This window comes from Poecile atricapillus, chromosome W (genome assembly GCF_030490865.1).
Source record: "Poecile atricapillus isolate bPoeAtr1 chromosome W, bPoeAtr1.hap1, whole genome shotgun sequence".
Taxonomy (NCBI): domain Eukaryota; kingdom Metazoa; phylum Chordata; class Aves; order Passeriformes; family Paridae; genus Poecile; species Poecile atricapillus.
In genome coordinates, this window is record NC_081288.1 from 25197004 (window position 1) to 25213278 (window position 16275).

General features: G+C 49.2%; 1 protein-coding gene across 3 annotated transcripts; it reads left to right on the plus strand.

Annotated features, from left to right (window-relative positions):
* The first annotated feature begins 8101 nt into the window (after positions 1-8101).
* LOC131592076 (heme oxygenase 1-like) lies at positions 8102-14300 on the plus strand. Of its 3 annotated transcripts, none has more exons than XM_058863349.1 (5): positions 8102-8259; positions 8580-8700; positions 11003-11494; positions 12129-12261; positions 13574-14300. In XM_058863349.1, the coding sequence occupies exons 1-5, from the start codon at positions 8117-8119 to the stop codon at positions 13708-13710; spliced, it is 1026 nt and encodes a 341-aa protein (XP_058719332.1). In that variant the 5' UTR covers positions 8102-8116; the 3' UTR covers positions 13711-14300. The 3 variants fall into 3 exon arrangements, with proteins under 3 accessions (XP_058719332.1, XP_058719334.1, XP_058719331.1); XM_058863351.1 differs by having other exon boundaries at positions 12129-12240; XM_058863348.1 differs by lacking the exon at positions 8102-8259 and having other exon boundaries at positions 8374-8700; positions 12129-12240.
* Positions 14301-16275: the final 1975 nt, after the last annotated feature.

Genomic DNA, 16275 nt, shown 5'->3' on the forward strand with positions numbered 1-16275 from the left:
GAGCCTGTCCCCTCCCAACTGTGCAGCCAGCCATGGTCACTGTGCTTTTCACTGAGATTTATCCAACAGTGATGAGGTATCTCTTTTTCAAGTGACTGAAAATATGAAGAATGGGGACAAAGGCATGGAAAGATTCCAAATTAGTGCTGTTGTATTATAGAGTATACCAGTAATAGCTTGAATAATTTTGCACGGTTTCTTTTAAGAAGAAACCTGGGGAAAAAAAATCCTGCTAGGTCTGCAAGGGATCATTTTAAGCAGAGGCTGGGCATTTTGCATTGGCAAAAACTGCTTCATGATTGGGGAAAAAAAATAAAAAAGACAGCACTGTAAGGAATTTTTTTAAATTCCTTTCCCTTTTTAAAAGTTTTCTGATGTTGTTTTAAAAAGCACAGCGCTGCGTGCTCGCCCTGACCACCAGATGGCTGTGGTCCCTCGCACACCCAGCCCGGGCTTCCCGATTGCAGAGGACAGCCCCTCCCTTGGCAATGACCTGCTTAGCAGGCTCTGCCACCCCCGGGGACAGAAACAAAACAAAGTTTTACGGTATTCCAGTATTATGCCGTAACCATCAGCCCTGTGCAGCTTCGCACAGCGACCACTCCAGCACATGCATTTATCCACACGTTGTGACTGCACGGAGGACGGGAAGGGTGCTTGTGCACAGCCTAAGCATCCATTAATAACCATACTGGGAACAGGCTCCTGAACAGATATCCAGGACAGATATTTTGCATGACCCAGAACAGCAGTTGCTATGCCAGATGAAGAAAGTACTGGGTCAGAGTTGCTTGACATCTCTAAAAACTAAATAGACACTAAAAGTTAATGAGAATTTCCATGATGTTTGGGTAGTGTGATACTTGTCATGACAGCATCACATTCATATAGGCAAAAAATTACATGTTTCTCTTTTACCAACCACTAACCTCCAAATGGTACATGAATGTTTTTTAAAGGGTGGTAACAAAAATATGTCCTGATTTCCCACAGTATTGTCTCACAAAGCCAGCACAGAGGGGTCCCGAGCCAATACACTGGGAAGGCTGTTCTCCGTTCCACAGGACTTTCATGTTGCTTTGCCATGTCAAAACTTCCACAAAGCTTATTTTGAATAACAAAATTCTCCCTCCCTTCACAAACTGAGAATAAAGCCACTTCCCCTTTCCTTTAGATTATTGTTGGTGCTGCTAAGGGTGGATGAAGACCATATAAACAAATGAGAGGAAAAGTAGGTGCTCCAGTGCTCGGGAGCAAGGGAACAGAGATGGCCATTGGCAGGATCACTCCCCATGAATACAAGTTTGCTGCAGTGCTGTTTCCAGCAGCCTTCCTGCAAGGCTGGACATCAACCCTTGCCAGGAGCTCTTGGATGGGGTGTGCAGAGGGTGCTACACAGTGCAACAGAGAGGTTGGGGGCTCAGCCCTGTCACGGAGACTGCTGGGGATTCTGCAGCAGGGATTTTCTGGAGAGGATCAGGAATTCCCTCACAGCACAGAAAAGATACATGTGCCTGTATCCAGGCACTTGTTTTCCTGGCCAATCTCAGCAGAAAAGCATGGATCAGGCATGAAGCAAATTTGACAATGGGGTGAGGCAAGGACACGGCCTTCCTGCAGCTTTAGGGAAATCTCTTTCACCAGCACAGAGTGGTAGGAAAATCTGTGTTTAGAAAGGTTGCTGTGAGGCACTTCAGTGGTATTTTTAGCTGCTTGACCAAAAAAAAAAAAAAATTTAAGAAGAGCTTAAATGGCAGATCAGTCTCAGTGAGAGAGAGGTGCAAATTTCTCTGAGCTCTTCTGCAGTCTTAGCCCAAAAAAGGAGGAAGAAAAACCAAAAAGAAAATTCAAAAAGTCAAGGTGTGGGTGATCTGCCAGCAGTGCCCCGCTGCCCTTGGGACATGTTCTGAACCACCAGCTCCGGCAGGACAGTCAGGCAGTGGCTCACCCCACACCAGGCACCTTCAGTCTCACCACTTCCCGAGTACCTTTGGTCTCCCTCGGCCTCTGCCGGACCACACCCGGCAGCCGAACACTTCCATTCAAATCCCACGTTGCCTTTGTTGGAGTCTGAAATACAGACTGTGTGCCCTTGTTTTTAATATTTAGTTCTAAAATTCAAGAAAACACTGAATTTCATATAATATGAAATTCATGAGCATGTTTTCATGGTGATACATGAAAACAAATGTTAAAGTTAGATAGAAAAAGCTAAAAGTGTAAGTGTGTAGATTAGAAAGTTTCTTAAATCACTGGGTGAAAAAAAGTAGTTTAGAGAACAGGAGACAAGATGGAGGATTTAGGGTGTTGTCCCTTGTCCTTTCTTCTTTCTTCTTCATGTTCTTCTCCTGGAGGTTTTTAGGTAATAGTGAGTGATTGGATAGAAAATGCCACAGTGCATCACAGAGGTGATGGGTCATTGGGTCATTAAGAAAAATAATATACGTGTCTATTGTTAATTGGATAAAAATAAGTATAAAGATAAAAGAACTGCGTAGTTCGGGGCCATTTTGTGTATCAGACACGAAGTGTGCCACAAGGCCTTGTTTGTACCATCAGAGGAAAGAAATGTACCAGATTGCAAAGATTAACCTTGTAACCAGCCTGGAGAGACCTGTTAAGTTTTGTAAGGATCCTTCAATAAACACGAGAAACAAGAGCTCGAGAGTTTACTTCGAATCATAAAGACTGAGATAAGTGAAACTCCCCACGAGGGAGGATCCCAGAAGAATTCAGCCCAAAGAAGGCTGAGAGACTAGAGAAAAGTTGTATTCACAGAGAATTGAGCCCAAAGGAGGCAAAGAAAAGGAAAGAGAAATTACAGCCTTGTTAATGATTATTTAGCTAAAGAGCTGCCGGCACCGCTCCGAGGTCTCGCTGTGCCCAGCACTGCTCAGGGGAAGGGCTGAGCCCAAAGTCCTGACTCCTCGGTGCCTGGGGTTCTAGGCAATGCATCCCCCCCAAAAAGGGAGATGTTCTGGCTCCTTATTGCACCGGCTGCAGTCCATAAGCTACATAGTGCACAGGGCTCTCCCATGCTGAGCCCACTCTGCCCTAAACTAAGGTCTTTGGAGTAATATCTGCCCTTCTTTGGCTTATTTCTCCTCCTCAGCGTGTACCTGTCACCCTCTCAAGACAGCAAGTCCTGCCTGCTGCCCTGGAGCGATATTTGGTGAGGAGTGAAGGAGGGAGCACAGACTATGCCACAGACACCCTATGTGTGTCTTGAGTAAGTCACTTAAATTTGCCGCATCCTGAATGCCGGTCTCTAAAATGGATTCATTCCCACACATTGCTCCTGGGTTTGCTGTTTTGCACCAGCACAGGTGACAGCCGGGTGCCCATCCGGCACCCCAGCGTTGCCATGCCTCGATTCCCCGGCACGGAGCAGAGGCTGTCGCAGACCCACAGGAGATGGACACAGCAACCCCGCGCGTCCCCAGCTGAGAGAGGTGTGCAGCTTTCCCAGCCTGGAGCAGCAGCTTTTCCAGCCCTTCCCGCCTCAGCTGGTGCGGCCCTGGGAAGGACGGCTGAAAGAGGAACATTTTATGGCTGCGAGCGACGCCGCGCTTCCCGCCCGGCCGTGAGCCCCAGAGCCCGCGGCCACCGCCTCCCGCGGCTGCTGAGTCACGCTTTTCCCAGCGGGGGCGAACTGCTGAGTCAGGCCCGGGCCGGGACCGCTGAGCAAGGGCGGCACGAGGGGCGATTTGTGCTGAGTCACGGCGGGGCCGCTGCTCCGGCAGGGCGCTCCCTCCGCCCCGCCGAGATTGCGGCGGCTGCTGCTGCTGCTGCTGGCCCCGGTCCCAGTGCTCCCGACAACTGGAGAAATCTCCAGAAACAGCCCCTTCCCACGGCCCAGCTTTACTCCTGGAGCCGGGAACCACGCGGAGGTCATTTGGAAACCTTGCGGGGAGGGGGGGCTCGGGTCTCGCTTTCTGTGCAAAACTTGGCTTCCCGTTCCTCCTTCTCCTGGGAAAAGGGTGCGAGCAGTGAGGTACAAGGTCCTCTTTCTTGTGTACGTGTGATTTGTCAAATCCAAAGCTGCGCTGTTTGTTCTGTCTCGCAGTCAGGGCGCACTTAATTTTCCACGGTTGTGGCACTGAAACAAAGGATGCAGCAGCACTGACTGAAACCTTTGCACAAATGGGACTTTTATTTGCTAACTCTGCCCCATTCCCTTCCACACCTCCCTTTGGCCGCCAGAGCAGCTCCTAGCTGGACACAGGATTGATTCCCCTGACCACCAAGACCCTAGGAAGTGTGGCACAACCTGTCCCAACATTTCAGCCCAGTGTACCCATAACCTGCTGTGTGTTTAAGGTCACTGCCTGACTCTGGCCAGGCACATGCCTTGCAGGGCACTTGATCTGTTCTCCCTCCTTCTCCCCGCTCTGTTTCCAGAGAGCCCAGGCTCTCTCCTGGCTCATAGCTATGTGCTGGAGACGCCAGTGTGCTGCAACACACATATACCTATACATCTATGAAAATATTTATTGTAATCTCCATTTCCTATTTTTGTCATGCTGGTTCATTTATCCTGGGAAATCTGCCTGCACCTCCATCTCCCACCACTCTGTTTCCTGAGGGGGGTTTGCCTAGCGCAGCCTGTCCATGCAACTCTCCAAAGGTACCAGCAGTGCCAGCCCCAAGGACAGCTGCAGCACCTGAGCTCTCCATAGGGATTTCCAGTGCATTGGACTCTTGACCTCCTTTTTTTCCACCTGTATCTTAGCTCTAGACTGGGATTTCTGGATGCTGAGAGTGCAGTGAGCACAGTCAGTTCTGTTAAGGTGGGGCTGGGAGAGGTAATCTCCCTTTGGTAAACACAGATTAACACACAGGATATCCCTGTACACTCCAGCACAGACTCCTTTCTCCAGCAAGTTATTTTAAGCAGCTGCTGTAACTCCCTTTTCCCTTACCATTACTCAGCAAATCCTGGTCACTGAGTCAGCTGAATGCAAGCCAGGCAGCTGCATTTTGCTGTGTCACGGTTTGAGAGAGCCCATTAGCCCCTCTGAGCTGGCTAAGGCCGGTTTTCCCCATGGAAACCAAGCCAAGCCGAGCTGAGCTGCTGGGAGCTGCCTGCCAGAGCCCAGCGTGGAACAGCACTACCCACAAGGGACTCAAGAGAGCTGATTTTGCATCCCGTGACTGCCTGTGTAACTAGACATTTCTGGCCATAAATCTACTGGCAAAATAGTCTGTTAATGGACAAAGAGGAGAAATTTCCTGTTCCACATGGAAACACTGACCCCTCAAGAACTTTCTGTTGATTTTTAACCGCTCATCTCCCATCTCGTGACTAAACTTTCTCAGGGGCTGGGATGTGCAGGCAGGTTTTAAGCCCAGCAGGAACTTTTACAAATATCTTGCCTGAGGCCACTTCATTTGCCTTTGCTAGAAATCCCCTGGGTAGTTTTGCTGGTGTCCTCACAGTGAGTAGCTCTAGCACTACCCAGCCATAGCTCATTGGAAGGGCAGGAGACAGCAGGGCTTCTGGCAGGCACAGTGGAGACCACAGCTCTGATACTTCAGTGATATTCAAGCAGAATTTCCTAGTGACCTGGATGCAGACTGGCCTCTGAGTTCCCATTGCCCACTATGCTCTGGGAGTTTGCTCCTTCTACTGAAAGCACTCACCTCCCTCCCTGTTCGTTGCTCTCAAGTGCAAAGTTCTCTTTGAGGAGGAGATGGTTCCTCACAAACACCTGCTGGCACATTGGCTAGCTCAGTGTCACTGACATCCCACCCACCATAAAGCAACAACACAGCAGAAGCAACTCAAGCCCTTGCTGTACAACACTGGAGGGGCCAGAAATGCTCCAGCCCAGCAACTGCAAAGATGATGACACCCCACTTTCAGTTCTCCATCTTGCTGCAGGGCATTTGGGCCTTTCCAGAGGGCTGGGCTCAGTCTCACAGCTGCCCCATCCCAAGAAACCCAAATCAGAGAGAGATCAGACAGCACAAATCACTTACATGGCGTGGCTTTCTTGTCTGCACCTTTGCCCATCTGGCAGAGGTGAGCTGCACCTCTTGTGACCTGCCCAGGGGAAGGTAAAGGCCCAAGAACCCGAGGAAGTACTGCTCCATGTCCTGGGGCAGTATGGTTAAAAGCCAGAAAACCTACCTGGAATGGTAGCAACATGACTAGACACCCTCTCTGTCTTGCCCCCCAGTCTCATTCAGACCTACCACAATCTGGACGAAAGGGAAAAGGACTTTTAGGTATATCTTTTATGGAGTCTCCAAGCACACAGCTGTTTGGAAGAAGGCAGGAGGGCAGGCTAGGGAAAAAATCATTGGCTTGAAAGCACACAGAAAGTCCTCAGGAAGAACTGGGTGAATTAGCAGGGCTGCGGGTGAAAGGAGGGGCAGGGATTGAGGATTGGATTTTTTTCATATTATTTCACAAAATTAATAATATACTGTCATAACATAATCCTTATTCTCATATAATTCTCATATATTTCCTGCTTCACTAGAACTAGAAGTTAAATTTGTGCTCCAGCTTCCCCTGTCACGATAGGACTCACTGAAAATGACAAGAAACAAGAGCTTTAAAAAATTATGCCAGAGGGAAACATTAATTTTGGGGGCTTTCCTATGCCATACTGGTATCAATGTTTTCAGGAGGGACTGGCCATGGGGCTGTCTGCTCTACACATGCACTCTGCACTCAGATGGTTGGGGCTTTGTCACACTTGCTTTGAAGATTCAGATGTGTGCACTGTTGCTTTAAAAGACAAAAGCAAGACAGGAAAAGTCTGGCTGAGTCAGGATGGAAACGCTGAGTAATCCTTCCTGAACGCTGCATGCCAGATGTCTGCATATTTTTTCCAGAACAGCTTTTTAACCTACAGCCCCCAGCCCTGCTGGGGCTGGTGTGGGTGCAGTGACAGGGAGACAGGCGAGCTGCTGGCTTGGATGGCAGCACCCACAGAGAGGGCTGCCTGCAGAGGGACAGCAGACACCACAGTCCTTCTTCTTCCACCTAGGGGCTCTGCCTCCCCACCACCCACTGCACGAGAGAACCGGGAGTTTCTCACATCCACAGCAGCAGGGCAATGGTGGCTGGAAGTGCCCTGCTCTTTTGGGCTGAGCACAAATGTGTGCTTTTCCAAAGCACCGGCAGCCAGTGCATCATCTGTCCCTGCTAGCCCAGCTTCCAGCATAGCTACAGGTGGGCAGGAAGGGCCCAGCTTCATCTGTTGGCTGCTTCCCTGACCACTTTATAAAAAAAAATCAAAACAAAAAAACCCAAAAAACAGCAGAGCAACAGCTACTGACAGAAGCACCAAGTCTAGCTCTTCTCTCAAATCAGAGAAATTATTTGCCTTTGAAAGCCTCTGCAGACATCCTCAGTTTCCCCCAATCATTGTATGATATCTTTTCAGCTACCTCACCCTTCTGGGTGTCTAGGAGACGGTGTGCTATTTTCCTAAATTGCCCTGCACGCTGCTGTGGTGACGACAGGAGCCAGCCGTCAAACAAATCAGATGCCATTGTTTCCACGAGCAAGAGAGCACGGGAGGGATTTCGCTGCACATCGGTGCTGGCATGCCTGTGCTGGCTCTGTGCAGAGGGACAGGGCTCACTGTCCAGTGCCAAGGGAAGGGGCAGCTGCACAAGGACAGGGCTGGCACCTGCAGGCCAGAGCTGGTGCGTGAGCACAGACGGGGCAGATGGGATGTTTATACCTGAGCTGTGCTAGAGCAGGTGACGGTGAGTGCTGGCTTAGCTCTCCAGGCAGGGTGCAAGGCACACAGCCTGGGGCAGAGGGCGAGGAGGCTGCCCTCTGTTCCCCTGTAAACCCATCCTCCTTGTCCAAGCCCTCTGTCCCAGGACAATGAGCACCCCTTGCAGTACCCGGGCACAGGCAAGGCACTGAAAGGGTTACAGAGCCACGCACCCTTAAAAGAGAAGTTTCTGGACATCCTCTTGTTTTTTGCTTAGTTATCAAGATGCATCAGGTGACTTCCTTCTGGTTCTTGGGGGCTGCAGGCCAGGAGAGAGCCCAGCTGGGAAGGGAAGTGCTGCTGTGTCGCAAGCAGAGTGTGCTCGCCCGGAGGTCAGCGGTTCGTGCTCACGTGGGCTGGCGGTATAAAGCTGGATGTGCGAGCCGGGCTGCCCCGCTCACAGCTTCGCTGTCCCGCCAGCTGCCGGCACAGAGAGCAAGGAAGCCACAGCAGGGAAGCAGAGGAGTGAAACGACGTGGAGAAACATGGAAACTTCCCAGGCACACAGCTCCGAGAGGTGAGAGCGGGACGGGAATGAGAGGGAAGCGTTTTGTCAGAGGAGGGTTGTGTTTCTCCCCTTGCTTTTAGGCATGCTGTTCCTGTTCCTGCTCTGCAGGGAAAGGCATGCTGCTGCCTCCACCTCTGGATGGAGTCCCTCAGTCTTCCTCGCTCGGGACACTGTTTGGAAATCTGGTGCTCTCTGCTTCCCACCCACATCTCTCGGGAATGCTCAGCTGCTTTTTCTGCCATCCCAGGCTCCCCCTTTTGCCCTAGAGAGCCAAGATGTGTTTTGTCAGAGGAGACAGCACTAACACCCGTTTCACTATTCTTCCCCAGAATGTCCACAGACCTGTCAGAGCTGCTGAAGGAAGCTACCAAGGAGGTGCACGAGCAGGCAGAGAACACACCGTTCATGAGGAATTTCCAAAAGGGGCAGGTGTCACTCCAGGAGTTTAAGGTACTTCAAAGCAGCATTGCTCGGGGATGGGATTTCCTCACCAGTTCCATCAGATGGGCTGTGAGGGGACTAAAGGGGGGAGGATGGGGCCAGTACAGGTAAGGAGGATGGGGACATGATGTATCAGCATCTCCTATGAAAAACATCAAACTTGTGCACCCTGGGGTCTTACTGGCTCCTCTTGCAGAAGGTGGGGAAGGACTGTGCATATCACGATGGGCAGCCAAGCTGAAACAGAAGGACAAAGAGGTTGATGGGACTAATGCTATTGCTTTTCTCTTTCTATATAAATGCCTGCATGTTAATTATTGCCAGTCATAGTTAATAGAGATAGAACTATGTTCAGATATTGAGCAGCTGAAATGCCCAAAAGAGGGGGAATTCTATATTTACAACGCTCTAGGCAGCTGCAGCTAGAAATAATGATGGGATGGTGAGAAAGTGAGGATATGGGATCATTGCTGGCACTGAACATTGCATTGTCACTTGAGTTATACCACAGCTGAGATCATGAACAATAACTTAAAAGTAGACTGAGTTTGAGCAATCTGTGTCTGCTACTAACAAGCATGAGCCTGTTGCTTTTTTCAAGATAAAGGACAACATTTCCACATATTAGCCTAACCTGGCTAGATACAGTTCCTGGGATCTCAACCACATAACAAAGCCATGAGCAAAACCAAAGCAAACACCTGGGCCAGAAATTCCTGAGAGGCTATAGGATGTGACGCACAGCATTGCAAATAACAGCTACCAATTCAACCTATGGCTTAATTACTTTGTTGTTGAATTGTTCCTTGGCAAATAAATCCACAAAAGTAGGAAAGAGACTACTTATTTCTGATAGGTGACATTCAGAATACTTAGCCAAGCATAAATTCAATCCCAGGTGCTGACTTCCTGCTGTTAGAAATACAGTATTGGTTAGGCAGTGAACTTTGAGACAGGCAAGAGTGTAAAAAGACCTTCGGGAACAAAACTTTGTTTCTTCGATATTTGTTTTTTTTTACATGCTGTCAGGCAAATGAGATGGGACATGGATTTTAAAAATTAACAAGTTTTAAAAAGCCATGTTTTTCATTAAACCACTACCTGCTTCTGAAAACCATCAGCTGAGCTGTATTTTTGCTTAACTTGTAAGCCAATGTTCCCATATTTTGCTTCTTTTCCGGTAACAGGTTACTGTTTAAAAAACTCTGTTTTTGTTTACTCTCTTGGCAGACCTATGTATCTGGCCTGCTACGTGACTCCCCAGATGGTTGATATTTGTTCCCACAGCCAGTCACTGCCCCTGTGCTTATCAAAGCCCTACTTGCTGGCACAGCGGGGAAAGGTTGAAACGGGAACTCTCTCACTGCAGAACTGACTGCTTTGTGAGAAAGGAAACTGCTTTCTCTCCTGTGAGCAGCATAATCCCCCCTACCCAAACCTGACTCACCTCTACTGCAACACCTTCATCCTTTACCGTTTGCTGCTCACAGGGGGTCCCGGGGTAAGGAAGGGGTGGTGTAGGTGTAACAGCCTCTGAAAACAGAATGCCTGGGGAAGGAAAGAACACAGCTATATTGTCTCAGACCACGTGGAAAAGCTGGCAGATAGAAGAAAGTATCGCATAAGCTGGGAAAAACAACAGTAACAATGGTTTCAAAATAGAGGGGAGAACACAGCCTCACAGCACTCCTTCACAAAGGCGTCTTTCAGAGGCAGGCTGTGCTTCCAGATCCCTTTTATCTTGTCTCCCTGGGGCAACCGAGGAGGCAACCCCACTTGCATGCCTGAGTGAGCAGAGTGGTGGTGCCTCAGTTCCCAGGATGGTGGGATGCCGACAGGATGAATATATTGAAAAATAACCAGGGTGTGTCATCATCTCACAAGGCCCCACAAAGAGAAGCCACATTTTGGAGCATTCAAATTTGAACAATGTACCAGAAAGGATACCTTTGGGAATACCCTCTCTATTGACTGAGGGAACGGGAAGAGACCAGGAATGCTTAAACAGTTTACATTACATCAAGCTGCAGGACTTTAACTTGAAGGAAAGGCAGTGACTTTAAGAGCGAGTAAGACCAATACCTGCTGGAAAGGGCTCACCTGACTGCTGTCTCAAGCAGAAGGGGAAGGGCTAAACAGTGTCTCCCTGTACCTTGCACTGCTTTCCACATGGGAAATCTGCAACATTACAGATGTTCATGACTCACAGTGGGTGTGCCCACAAGTACCTTTTTTGTTAGTACAATTTGTCCCACAGACTTGAAAAGACAAACACATGCACCTGTAGCTCATCCTCTTTCTTCTCTTTCAGCTGGTTACAGCATCCCTGTACTTCATCTACTCTGCTCTGGAGGAAGAGATTGAACGTAACAAGAACAATCCAGTTTATGCCCCTGTGTATTTTCCGGCGGAGCTGCACCGCAAAGCTGCCCTGGAGGAAGACCTGAAGTACTTCTATGGCCAAAACTGGAGGGAAGAGATCCCATGTCCTGAGGCTACTCAGAAATATGTTGAGAGGCTCCATTACATAGGCAAGAACGAGCCAGAGCTCCTGGTGGCCCATGCCTACACTCGGTATTTGGGAGACCTGTCTGGGGGCCAGGTGCTGAAGAAAATTGCCCAGAAGGCCCTCCAGCTGCCCAGCACTGGGGAAGGGCTGGCTTTCTTCACCTTTGATGGGGTCTCCAATGCCACCAAGTTCAAGCAGCTCTATCGCTCCCGCATGAATGCTCTCGAGATGGACCTTGCCACTAAGAAAAGAGTCATGGAGGAAGCCAAGAAAGCATTCCTGTTAAATATACAGGTGAGTAAGAACCAGCCAGCCCTGCCAGCCCACATCCTCTCTCAAACAAGAAAATAGCTACAGGGGAAATACAAGGCTAGTATTTCCACTGGGGAACTTATGAGAAGTTGTGGATCAGGGCAAGCTGCTCAGAGTTGGATGGCCATGCTTCTCCAACCTGGGACCTGAATAAAACAATGGTTTCTGAAAAGCTCTTCTCCCTCCCTTAGTGTTTGAATTCAGTCTCTTACATGTGATCGATTGATTCATTCATTCATTTGGATATGAATGAGGGTTAACCCTGGGACTGGGGATTACCATCTAGTATCTGTCCTGCCTCTGTGGTGAAATTCCACAGGTCTGCTGTGCACTCTGACTAGGTTACAGGTACCCTGGCTTTTCTTCGCATCAGAAGATGGCAAATAGCCTTCTCCTTGGCTGAAAGCTTCAGGGAGAACCTGTAAAGTGAATGAGGAGTTTGAAAGACATCCTCTTGACTTCACAGCCAACTTTTGTTCTATGCAAAATGTGCCAGGAGACTTAAACTGAAGCCCTATGTCTTCCTCTAGTTCCTAAAGTGCCTGGGGAAGGGGCAAGTGGTCCAGTGAAAGAACAAGAGGAGGCCACATAATGAGACAGTGTTCCTTCTTCTCAGGTGTTTGAGGCACTGCAGGAGCTGGTGTCCAAGGGCCAGGAGAATGGTCACCCTGTGCAGCCAAAGACAGAGCTTCTTCGCACGAGGAACGTCAACAAATCACATGAGCACGGTAAGACACTTCTAAGGGCAGGTGCTTCACAGTGCTCCTTCATTTCCTTCTCCTCCTATCCTCTGTCCTTGTTTGTAAAAGCCATTGGGAAACAAGCATGGGGTGCTTGCCCCATCTCTTCTCCAGCCATCAGCAGGTGGTGCAAGGAGAGGCACTGCTGTGTGCAAAGCTTCTTCTAGACATGACAGAGCAAGGATAACACATGGGGGCTCTCCAGAAAGTGTGTCAGTGAGGAAGCTTTACAAAAAGAGACTCCTCTCTCCACCTCTAGGGCCTTAACAAATCTAAGGTTCATTCACCACAGGGAAAACTGACCTTGAGTTCACAGAAGCAAAGGCATCAATTTTGGGTGCTGCAGATCAGCTGTGGTGCTGTGATGCTGACAGAAGGTTCTTCTGGACACAGCCCTATCCAGCAGCCTGTCTATTTGGACTGTATCTCCCTCTGATCATTTTCTTGCCTTCCAGAAGTATTTACTGAAAACACTCCAGAGAGTGTGCTGGGTTTATAGTGAGCAGGGCTCTGGGTAGTGGAATGTAATCAGCTCGTAAGTCAGGCTTGTACCTGAGTGAGGAGCGAGCTCACATGTTTACAGAGCAGAGTGGTTTCCATGATGACATGCAATTCAAATAAAAAACCCCTTATGGCCTACCCTTTCTGAAACTAAAATGGAGATTTGTTTTCAGTGCATAATGGATTGAACCACAGTTTTTCCATGGCAAAGATGAAAAGCAAACCTTGCCTTAAGCATCTCTAGATAATGAAGCTTAAAGCAGCTTCTGTGGGAAAGGCATTAAAAGTTCTCTGTGAAACTTTGCCATTCCTTTCCCAATACATGCATACAAGTAAGATTTTCAGAAAAAATTGGTGTTGGATGAGGAAGTTCCTGTACTGCGAAAACTGCTTGGAGTGCTAAAGACTGCTCACTGTCTTTAGACGCCTAACTAATTAAATCAGTGAGAAGTAGGAGACAGAATGCCTTTTAAAATTCTAGCTTCAGTATTTGCCTGTCTTCTGCACACATCAGGGGTTTGATGGAGCTGGGCAGTGCATGTAAGGAGACACGGGAAGAGGCTGGTAGTCACCTACAGGCAGAGGAGCTGTGGGCCTTTGTGATTTCCAGGTCAAGTCTGCTGCTTCCCTTCTCCACTGGGAGAGCAGAGCCTGCTGCCATGGTTTCTCCCAGCTGGGCTCTGGGCTTTCTCCTTCTTCCCTGGATGACTCCAGCAGGGTGTGCTCTGGCACTGGGGAGAGCAAGCACCGCACCTTAGCAGCTTCTTGCCACAGCCTCTTCTCAATCGTCTTTATTTGCTTTTCTCCCTATTTGATCTAGGTCCAGCAGCTGGGAAAGAAAGTGAGAGGACAAAGATGAGAAACACAGACTCGACACCCACCACTTCCCTGGTGCGGTGGATCATGGCGCTCAGCTTCCTCGCCATGACAGTCGCCGTGGGCTTATTTGCCATGTGAAAGAGCAGGACCTTCACCTTCTCTTTGTGACTTCCTTCACCCTGAACTAATCCAACTTTCCCAGTCCTTGTGAGAGAAATTACCCCTGACTGGGTACTGTGATCTTGGTTCTGCCACTAATACTAGGAGACTTTTCTCCCCAGAAATCAGAGTGTTGTAAGGGGTTTTGGGCAAAGTCTCTCCTGTGCTTGGTGTGAGCTCTTCTCAGAGACTAACTTTATCACCAAAAACCAAGGGTAGAAAAGGCTAAAAGCAATGGCCAAGAATTGTCATTGCTTTACAGAGTGCCTACAAAAACCCAGGATCAGAAACACAGCTTTGACATCTGTCTTTCCTCAGAAAGACAGAGCTCCTCGGAGCTCTTTTGCTTGGATTTTTTATACTGCTAGATAATACTGTGATCACTTTTTCTGTGGAGCCACATGGCTCCCATGGGCTACAGACGGTTTTACATGGCACTAGTAGGTCTTTGTTATTTCTTTTTCCAATAATTTTTGGTCTTTGAAAAACAAGACAGTTGTTGAAGATACAGTGTCATTCTTGTCTGGTTGTATAATTTATACACATAATAAATTTCAACATAAAATCTTCAGGCCTGGTGTTTCCTATCACTGAAGCCTTACCCAGGGAGAAAGGAGGTGCCTTCCTCATAGTTTTATGTCTTTTGGAGCTACTCCCTGCACAGACATGACAATAGACAGAAGTGGGAGCTATCATCAAAGCCAGACTCTGCTCCCACTCACTGCTAACAATAACCTGTTATAAGCTGGGGCAGGCTCCTTCTGCTCCTACACACTGCTATTTCTAGAAACAGCCTGAAATTCAGTCAGTGTGCAAAGTATTTTTAAGGGGTGGAAGTGGTACATAAGAGCTGGTTGCTATTCTATCAGAAGCAAAAGGTGATCTCTGAAGTGCCAGCAAAGGGCTGCGTTACCAGGCTGCCTTTGCAAGAACTTCAGCATGAATCAGAACTGCGAGTGTGTTTTCACCACTCAAAAGTTAAAGGCATCCCAGGTTTTGGTCGAGTTGGCTGAATGGGAGGCATCAAGCACACAACCACTGCCTCCACCCAAGTGGCAAACCAACCTCCCCACTCCCAGGACTTGGCACACACGTGGCATTGCTAAAGACACTCCAAACACAGCACTGCTGGAGCAGCCCATGCACACAGCTTGTTTTCCTTGCCTTTTGCTGAGGCAGATTGGGAGGGCTGGCTTTGTGCCCAGCCACAGACCCTGCCTGCTCCAGGAGCTCTCCCAACACAGGAGAGGCTGCAGTTTGGGTATGGTACTGACAGAACTGCCGTACTACCACCTCAGAGGCCTCTCTTTCTACCAGAAAGCCTCTGTGATCAACCTGTCCCCATGATCTGCCTGTTCTGGCTGTGACCTTAATCCCGAAGACACGTGTTCCTACTGATCTGTTTTAATGACCAGCACTGAACCTGCTCAAAGAACAAGAATCAGAAAGCAGGTCCTGCTGAGAATGAGCAGTGGGAAAACACGACTGTCATCATTCTCAGGCTCTTTTCCACTCTGCATCCCTTCCCCAACTCCCTTTAATAATTATCTCTTTGGATCCACCTGCCAGAAAAAATAGTTAATTCTTGGGAAAGATAGTTGGGTGTTTGAAAAGCAGGGATATGAGGCTTGATAGCTATTTAAATCCAAGAACTTGTTCATTCAGATTTGAATTAAATTCTACCTGTTGAGTCCCTCTAAACCACCCCAACTAAACCACTTTGTTCATTCAAACATGCTGACACAACTAAGATCCCAAAGAGCCAAACAAATGCCCAGGAGCTCAGAATCACGCTGCACCACACTCAGCCCCTCTCCACTGCTCAGAGAGCCTGACTGTGACCTCAAAGTTGGAAAATATGTGTTCTGACTGGCATCATACCCTCCCTGCTCACGGCAGGACAGAGATGGTGCTTTGGGTATCTCACAACCATTGTTGTCACACACTCCAGACTGAGCCTCGAGCCTGCAGAGGTGGAGACTAAGGCTCTGCACTCATCTGTGATCTTTATGAACACATCTGGTTTCTCTGCAACAACAACACCATCTTTATTTCCCACGGGCTGCAGCTGAAACCTGCTTTGCCATGCACTGCGCTTCACAGCTCACTCTGCATTTAGGGCGGGCATTTCCACGCTTTGGAAGGGCCAAAATGCACACACAGCGACCTGCCAGCCTTCCCCCTTAGTTCACTAATAGCCAGGAGGAAGGCATCCCGGAGAACTCGTGTCCTGAGGCCCTGAAGCAGCGACAAGCCCGAGCCGCCCCCCACAACAGTAATTAATTGAATTTATTCCCGCGCCGTCCAGGCCGCTCCCCCCGCCCGCAATGGTATCACCCGCTCCCCCTCCGCGCCCCGCCTCAATGGTGCGGCCCGCCCACCATTTCGCCTCCCCCCGCCCTTCGCTCGCGGATTTCGCGCCAGACCGCTGGGGGCGGGCAGGGAGCGGAGCGCCCCGGCCAATCAGCGGTGGCAGCGGCGCCGCGCGCTCCCTCTCGGGGCGGGGCGAGAAGGAGGCAGCGGCCCAATCGGCGGCGGCGCGCG